At 44.3% G+C, this 9473-nt stretch overlaps 1 protein-coding gene across 1 annotated transcript in view; it reads right to left on the bottom strand.

The window, feature by feature from the left end:
* Nucleotides 1-923: 923 nt before the first annotated feature.
* The window catches only part of LOC309648256 (uncharacterized protein), a gene marked incomplete at its 5' end in the record, with an annotated part of 51930 nt that continues 43380 nt past the window's right edge, over nucleotides 924-9473 (bottom strand). Inside the window, 2 exons of the mRNA XM_082436721.1 lie at nucleotides 924-3485; nucleotides 3807-3864. Coding sequence (XP_082292847.1) covers nucleotides 3410-3485; nucleotides 3807-3864 — 134 coding nt within the window. The 3' untranslated portion in view covers nucleotides 924-3409. The remainder of the gene's footprint in view (nucleotides 3486-3806; nucleotides 3865-9473) is intronic.

Genomic DNA, 9473 nt, shown 5'->3' with positions numbered 1-9473 from the left:
AACATCGCCCACCAGAGTGGTACATTTGTTACAGCGATGAACCTATGCGAACACATCATAACCACTGAAAGTCCATAGTTTACACTATGGTCCACTCTCAGCATTGTACGTTCTTTGGGTTTGGATGGCAGGTTCTTTTCATTCTTTAGCTCTCATTTCAAACGTCACCTTCTTGAACTGAAGCGATCATCAATGGATGAATGGGTCAACAAAATGGTGTATCCATACAATGAAATATCATTTGGCCTTAAAAAGGAGGGAAATTCTGATGCATGCTTCAACATGGATGAAGCTTGAGGACATATGCTAAGTGAAATAAGCCAGCCACAAATGACAAATATTGTATGATTTTAATTCTATGAGGTACCAAGAGTAGTCAAATTCATAGGCAGAAAGCATAATGGTGGTCATTGGGGCTGGGGGCAGAGAGGAATGGGGAGTTAGTGTTCAATGGATATGGAATTTAGGTTTGGGATGATGAAAAATTCTGGAGATGGAACGTAATGATAGTTGAATAGTAGTGTGAATGTACTTAATGCTACTGAACTATACACTAAAAATGGTTAAAATGGTAAATTTTATATTATGCACATTTTTCAATAATAGAAAAAATAGATGCAAGTTACAACTGAGAAAAGGTCACCTCTTCAAAGAGGCCTTCCCTGACCATCAGGTCTTAAGAAGTCTTCCTACTGCAGTTGGTTGGTTACTCTCTGTTTCATTGCCTTATTTATTTCCTGCACGTCACTCACCACAATCTGAAATTATTGTACTTGTTTCCTTGTAGGCTTCATGAGGACACAGATCTTGTCTGTTGCCTTCACAGCTATATCATGCTGTTTGTGCCATGCTTGGCACATACTAGATGCTTAAGCATTTAGAAGGAAATACTGAAACCTCTATAAAATGCAAAGTGCAATAAATATGTCAAAAATATTATTTATTTCATGTGGCTCTTCTCGATCTGGAAGGATTCCACATAGTGAGGCTAGTTCAGGACCGAGGACCAAATGTGACCAATTGTTGCTAAAGGCAGCAACAATTTGACTTTGACTGATGTAGGCCTGAAACAGAGCCAAGAAGTAGATCGACAAAGTCTCATCAGGGCATGGCTCCTTGAGCCTGCTTTTGGCTGAAAGAAACAGAAACCTCAACTCCGAATGGTTTGGACAGTAAAGACCATTGTCCTTATCATGTCGCATAAAAAGAGATCTTGAGGTAGGGTGCTGCAGGGGTTGGTTAATTCAGTGGCTCATCTAGCATCAAGGCCCCAGTTTCTGTCCATACTTCTATTCTGCCCTTTTCAACACATGAGCTTTGCTGTGAGCTCATGATGACTGCCTTAGTTCCACTGTGCCACTCCCAGACACAATAACACAATTACTCTTGTGGAAGAAAAGAAACTATCTTTCCTTGTGTCTCTCTTGGGCAAGTGAAGGAATCTTTCACAGAAGCCCCACACAGATTTCCCCTCGTGTGTCCTTAGCCAGGACCGCATACCGTGTTCATGCCTAAACCGGTCACAGGCAAGGGGAATGGGACCACCATGACTGGCTTAGACTCATATAGACCCTTGGGATTAAGGATGTATCCAGCTTTCCCCAAAGCTCATGGCAAGCTAATGGTAGATGCACGAATTACTCTTGGCATTAGGAAGATGGAAATGCCTATTGGGAAGGCAGCTAGTAGTGTCTACCTCAGGGTGAAATTAGAGGTTTGAATCCATGTCACAATAGCCGTCCTGGCATGGAGATGGAAGCATGGCTCATTCAAGGGAGCACTGACTATGGAACACCATGGCAGCCCCCAGGCCCCTGCTTCTTACCCACCACTGACCTTAGCTTATTTGGGATCAAACTGGCTACAAAGGGTTTAATGAAATTGATGCACACCTAGGAACTTGCCTCATCTTGTGATTTCCAAGACAAGTAACCATCACTCAACCTTCATCCAGCATGAGGTTTGCATTTACACAAGCCTGTGTTCAATTCTTATTCTAAAACTCTTTCATTCTTTGATTCAACATATATTTATTGAGCACCCGTTTTGTGTCAGGTATTATACTAGGAACTGGGATATAGGAAATAAAGTGTCTGCCTTCATGGAGCTTACTCTCTGGTCTGGGGAGAGAACCAACTAACATCTTTTTAAAATTTAATTTCACACATGTACTGATATGTACTAAGGGGAAAATAGAATGATGGGCTAGAGAGTGGTGGGACCAACAGGCTACTTGAGCTAGACGATTAGAGAAACTCTCTGAGGAGGTGAGAGATCTGAGTTGTGAAGGAAAAAGCTAGAAGGAAGATTTGGGGGAAGGATATTCCTTGTAAATACATACTCTTTGTAGCAAGAATAAGATTAACATGTTTAAGTCATACCAAATCAGCCTGTGTTACTGGAGCATGGAGGGCAAGGGAGAGAGTGGTAGGGATGAGGCAGAAGTTTCAGTAGCCTTGGAGAAACTATTTTAGTGGGGGAGGGGGAAATCCAAGACTTGGGTTTTGGACATGTTAATTTATCTAGGTGGATTAGCCATTTAGGGGGGGATGTAAGAGGTCCAGAACACAGAGTTGTAGACATGAAGCTGGAAATTATCAGCTTATGGATGATATTTTAAATCTGGGTGAGATCACTTAGGGAGAGATTGTGAAAGAGAAGAGAAAGTCTTCTAGACTCACTAGGTGTATGACTTGAGCATGTTATTCAGCTTCTTTGAGCTTGATATTTTCTTAATTAATTAATTAATTTTTAACATCTTTATTGGAGTATAATTGCTTTACAATGGTGTGTTAGTTTCTGCTTTATAACAAAGTGAATCAGCTATACATATACATATATCCCCATATCTCTTCCCTCTTGTGTCTCCCTCCCTCCCACCCTTTGAGCTTGATTTTGAACTTGTCTATAAAGTGAGTTTTATTGTATCCACCTTGCAGAGTTGTTATAAGAATTAAGTTAGATAATGTATGTGAAAGCACCTGGCACAAGGCTTGGTAGAGTCTAAAAAAATGTTTTTTTCTTCACGCTGAGTATCCTCGTCCCATTTTGTTAGATAATAAAGGTATGTATGTGAATCATTAAAATTGGATCTAGGTAAAGTGAGCGTCCAGGATTTGACATTCCTTTTTCTGACTGATCAACTTTCAAAAAATCATTCTTAGGCACTGGTGGATAGATGAGGAAAGAGTTCTATCATATTTTTCTGCTAAAAGAGAGCCCAGATTTCCTTAGATGGGTGAGGGAGGATAGGTGAAAGAAGAGCTGCAGGTATGGGAGAGGAAGGAAAATGAGAAAAAAAGTATTTCAGACAGCATATAACGGAACAGTGATGGAAAGCTCAAGATTTCAAACCTTTGTCTTTAGGAGATGGTGTCACTGCCCAGAAATAGACAAATCGGATGAGGAGTTAGTCTGGGATGAACATAGAAGTGATGGTGAGCTTAGTTTTGGCCAGGCTGAGTGTGAGCTCCAGAAAGGGCAACCTGGAGGAGACAGCAAGCAGACAGCAAGCATTTAGGGAATTTTTGTAGCACAGGAGAGAGGCCGGACCTGGAGCTACAGGTTTAGGGGGCTTTGCATGGAGAGGACTGAAGCCTTGAAACTGGCGAGGTCATGGACAAAGTCTAGGGTGAAACCCTTCTCCAAAGAGCTCTTTTACTGCTGTTTAATATTTCATGTGGTTGTTTGGCTTCCCTGTGTGATTGTAAACTTAACTGCTCTTCCACTTTCTCAAAGGTGACTTGGGAAATTGCCTCTCTCAGCTTCAGTTTCCTCAACTCTCAAATGGGACTAATAATACCTACCACATAGACGGTTGGGAGGACGAAAAGAGATCATCTCCTGGAGCGATTAGCATCGTGCCTGGAATGAGGAAGGTACACAATGAACACTGAATGTCTCCTCGATGTTATTTATTTGATTCAAAACTAAGAAGTGTTCTTGCATACCTGCCAGGTGTATAAACACTTCCTGTTCACTCAGGGTACGTGACAGTGGGGAGGAGGGGTTGAGGTGGGGACTCTAGTCCTATAACTTCCTCCTGCCCAACCCTGAGGTCACATCCTAACTAAGCTTGGGAGAACTGCCCCGTCCCTGGTTTATATCAGTCCCTCCCACATAGGAGGGGAACGGTAGATTGCTGCAGATTCAACTGAAAATAGTCTTTTCCAGTTGCCACGGCCCACATACTGCTCTGAAGCCCGTCTCTAGCACAGATATCTAGGTCTCTTTTCTCCTAGTGGGACTGCCCCAGCTGGACATATGGGCGGTTGTCAGAGGGCTGGCGGGCCCCTGAACAAAAGAGAGAAGCAGCAGGGACACATCTTTCTTGGAAACCAGCCTTAGGCAGCCCAGGATCCCACAGTCTTCCCACCTTCTTTGCTTTTCTGCTGGGATTTGAGGTCACCCCCTCTCCTCAGGAGACACCCACGTGGATCTGACCATTATGATTTGCTCTCCCCTAGTCTGTGCTCCCAGGGAGGGGAGGGGAAGAAGAGTTTAATTAGGTCTCTGAGTTTCCTGATGCCAGCAAGAGTGCCCTCAGGTTGTCTGATGTGTGAGTAGCTTTGGGCTAGTTTCGAATTATTTTTAGGACTGTAAGAAATCAGCTCTGAGACCTGAGTCATGAGCAGGCTTGCAGGAATCTGCGGACATGGAGCTCTTGGCCCCTGGCATGAAGGGGAAGGAGGGTCTTGCCTTGACCTTGCAGCTTTTCCCTCTCAGAAGCCGAGCAGACAACCCTACGGGGGGCTCAGCGTGTACAGGGTATGCGTCCTTTTAGAAATGCAGCCCTCCTCACCCCAAGCCCATCCCATTTCCCCACCAATTTTTTCTAAGCTATTTTGAAATAGCCATGAAAAGGTTTAGAACTGGTTTAAATTCAGGTAACAGTGACGATTCTCTGTTTGCAAAGACCTGGAAACCAGCTGTGCCCTTAAAGCCAAGGAGAAGACTGGATTTAGCTATTGCTGGGAAAACAGCAACTATTTCTCCCACGACCCTTGTTTGGCAACATACAAACATGCCTTCAGAAATATCAAAGAAAAACTCAGATTTAAAAAAAATAAATGTTGACCTAACTTCAATTTACAGAGCAGTTACAAGGCTAGGGCAAAGAATTTCACTCAAATAAGGCAGACCTCAAAAATATTGCAGGTTTGGTTCCAGAAAAAAGAATATCAAAGAAAGTGAGACACTCTTAAGTTTTGTGGTTTCCTAGTGCACATCAAAGTTATGTTTACACTATAGTCTATTAAGTGTGCAATAGCATGACTAAGAGAGCATATATAACTTAATTAAAAAATACTTTATTGTTAAGAATGCTAACCATCACCTGAGCCTTCATAATCTTCTCGCAATAGTAACATTAAAGATCACTGATCACAATCACCGTAACGAATATAATAATGATGAAAAAGTTTGAAATACTGCGAGAATTACCATAACGTGACACAGAGACACGAAGTGAGCAAATGCTGTTGGAAAAATGGCGCCGATAGACGTGCTTGACACGGGGTTGCCACAAACCTTCAATGTGTAAAAAACACAGTATCTGTGAAGTACAATAAAGCCCAATACACAAAGTCTGCTTGTACCCCAAATGTTAACATTCTGCTATATTGGTTTTATCATTTTCTCTCTCACCACATATACTGATACAGGGTAAGACTGATACAATACTATTCCCTAACCTGCAGACTTTATTCAGTTGTCATCAATTTTCCTATAAAGTCGTTTATAGCAAAAGAAAACCCAGGACTATATTATTCAGTTGTTGCGTCACTTTAGTCTGCTTTAATTTTGAACAGTTATTGAGTATCTCTTTGCATTCATGATCTTGACATTTTTTCATAGTGCAGGCCACTTACGTTGTAGAACGACCCGTCCTTCGGGTTTGTCTGATGTTTCGTTGTGATCGCATTCAGGTCGTATGCTCTGGGCAGTAAGACCAAAGCTGTGGTGCTGGGTTTTTCTCAGGGCACCGTATCAGGAGGCACGTGCTGCTGTCTCTTTGTTTCATCACCAGTGATGTTAGCTTTGATCATTTGGTTAAGGGGGGATGGGCCAGATTTCTCCACAGTAAAGTGACTTCATTTTCCCTTCTGTAAGGTTACTTTGTAATTAATAAGAATCTTGGGGGGAGATACTTTGAGTTGGTCTGTATACTCCTCTAAATTTCACCCACTAATTTTAGCATCCATTGATGATTCTGGCCTGAATCTATCATTATGATGATGGTTGCCAGGTGCTGGTTTTCTAAATCCATTATTCCTTTTACATTTATTTGTTGGTTTTCTACTGTAAGGAAGAACTTTCTCGCATATCTATCTATCTATCTATCTATCTATCTGTCTGTCTGTCTGTCTGTCTGTCTATCTATCTATCTATCATCTATCTATCTATCTATCTATCTATCTATCTATCTATCTATCTCAGTTTTTGAAAACAAAAGAGCATGTTAACTAAAAAACCCCGATGTAGTCCCACAGTGGGTGTCCTTCCTTGAGCCCTCACTGACAGCAAACGTGTCCAGGCCGGTCTGGTGAGCTGGGGGCCGGCAGAAGGAGTCAGTACATAAGAACTGAACTGCACTGGGGCTCTGCGTGTGGTGGGGGATTCGTGCTGGCCTCTGATAAGGGGCAGGGTGTGGAGCGCAGCAGGCAGGGATTGAAGGAACTGTCTTGTGTGAGACACCATGAATCTAAGAATGTGAGCGGCAGGCATGTGTGTCCCTAGGACAAAGCAGGGCTCACAGTGGCGGACAGGGGAGTTTAATATCCTGGGCACACGGCACCCTGTGCTGTAGGACCATACAACCTGGCAGCAGTGGCTGTGCAGGAAGATGGGGACACTGGGGTCTCACGTGGATAGTGCCAGTGACTCTCACGCGGGCTTTCAGGAGGATGGGAGCGGGACAGAGGCAGAACATGGCCCACAGGCATGACGGTGGGGAGGGGCACCTACTCTGGGTACTTCCAGAGGCGACTTTGTGGGAGTCCAAGATCTTATATGAGCAGGTCAAGACAAAAGCCAGTTCGATGTCAGAGGCTGGAGAGGCCATGGGACACTGGAGTTCCAATCCACACAGCACTTGCAGCCTGGCAAACAGTCCCTGAAAAATGAGACTCGTTGCACTAGGGGCGGGGCTTGCTTGGATGCAGAGCATAGTGCCAAACTGGTGCGCTGCCCCACCTGCCAGCCGCCCACGCTCGTCAGCACAGTTTGGTTGTTTCCTGCTCATTCCTGTGTGCTCCCCTGGGATCTGAATGGCAGAGGACCGGTCCTCCTCCTCCAGACTTATGTACACCCGAGGGGACTAACTCTGAACGAGGCACTCGCAAAGAGGGACGAATGCACGAAAGGAGGGCACCCGAGAAAGACGGAAAAGGAGGAGACGTGGCAGCACGAGGGAAGCGGCTCCACCACATCTACCAAGTAGCTCCCTAGGAAATACTCAGTCTTTCGTTTAATTGAAGACCGGAACATTATTATCTCTGGCACGAGAAGGAGTTATCCTAAAGAAAATTTACAGTGGTATCATCATCGACTCAAAAATAAATTACACTTTGGTTTAGTTTAATTTAGTTTCCTAAAATTACACTTTGGTTATATTTGGGTATCATATCAAATCAGGCCGTGTGCATCTGTCTGTGAGAGTGAAGAAATGCTACGTTAGAAAGCCTTAATTTGAAATGCTGGGTGCATTGTCCACTGTGTACGCTTTAGCAGTTTTCACTTGGAAGTTGATGGTGATGCAGTGTTTCCTACAATACAATCTTTACGTCAGGCTTTTGAAGAAATCTTTTCGAAGATTTACAATGAGGAACAGCTCGAATGTTACTTCTGAAGTGATTTTTGGGAAGCTTTGAGATAAGCCAACCTGCACTCCTACAGCTGGGCTGGAGGATGTCCCCAGGGCCTCAGACACCTGCCTGGCTACCTGATCTGGGTCCCTCTTTTCAGGATGGTGACGGGCACAGTTGTCTGATCACCTGCCCTTGGAAGCTGTGTGTATGATGGTCTCTGAGCTCCTCTGTGCAGAGGTCATTCCTCCTGGATCAGGGAGTCACGTGGAGTCACAGAACAGCTGTCAGAGCCTGACCGGGCCAGCAGGGACCTTCCCACAGAGCTATTACATTTCAATTTCAGTAAATATTTAATGGCAGTCAATACCAGAACAGATGCTCTGGGATGAGAGTTCAGGAAGTACAAACAGGACCTGCCTTCAAAAGATGGACAACCTAGTTGAGATTCAAGTAACATTTATTGGGGAAAAATGGGAGAGAGTGAACAGAGCTTGGGGCTGGAACCACAGGGTTTTGTGTTTGGGTTTTGATCTTGTCACTTATGGGTTTCGGGCACCCAGTAGGACCTTTCAGGGCCTCCATCCACAAGGAGCCTCCGTGTCTCCATCATACATGGAGAATAACCATTCTTACCACATGGGTTTCTTGTAAAGATTAATGGGAGACTAGACAAAAAGCACTCAGCGTGGTGTCTGGCCCAGAATAAGAGCTCAGTAAACAATAGCTGGTTTTTTGAGGGCTTTCACACGCTGGGCATGTTTACCTATGTGGCCTCCCACACCCCGCTGAGCAGGGTGTTATTATTGTGCCCCATTTACAGATATAGAAACTCAAGGCCAGAGAGGCGAAGGGCTTGCTTTTAGTTAGCGGTTCATCAGCGGTAGGGCTGCACTTGACGGCCCACCTCCTGGCACCTGACCTGACGCCATCCTCGCTCTGACACGACTGGCCCTTGCGGTGTCGTGATCATCTATGGAGAAGAAATATTCTGGCATCTTCTCAGCAAACACACCACTAATAACAATGATCTCTTACCTTTGTATAATCCCTTTAACTTTCCAAAGTGTTTTCACATCTAGTAGCATTTGATCCCCTCCACTCCAAAGAGGAGTCTTCTCTGTTCAACTTGCAAAATCAACTTCTGCCAGGACTTTTTCTGCCTGAAAGACTGAAGCATGGCAGAATAAATGTTCTAGACCGTGTCTTTTCCAGCCTGGGCAGCGGATAGGGTGCCTTTCTTTCTGGGCTGAAAAGGCTCTGTTTTTATTTTTGGCTTTTGTGCAGCACCCGTAACCCAGCCCGCCCCACTTCAAGCTTCTTCCCGCTTTACGTCATGAACTAGGGGAGTATTTCCTATCTTCTTCAATACTTTGAAAGCCTCAGACTCATCTTGGGATGAAACAGAAGTCACATTGGTAGGATGTTTGGACCAATCTCTCATCCTTACACCCCTTGGAATACACACATGTGCACACGTGTGTACACCTGCTGCTTCCCAACTGCCCTAATGAATGAGGCTCAGTGAACACGAATCGATGAAGCCCCACGGAAGTCTGCCACTTCATGTTTATGGCTCCCTTCCAGGAGCTCAAATGTTGATTATCCACGTGTCTCATCTCCATCTCCTTCAACTTGGCTCAGGGGTGTTCCCATTAATATAAGTTA

The sequence above is a fragment of the Balaenoptera physalus genome (genome assembly GCF_965194825.1).
Source record: "Balaenoptera physalus genome assembly, chromosome: 1".
Classification (NCBI taxonomy): Eukaryota; Metazoa; Chordata; class Mammalia; order Artiodactyla; family Balaenopteridae; genus Balaenoptera; species Balaenoptera physalus.
This window is presented reverse-complemented; position numbering and strand designations above follow the sequence as displayed.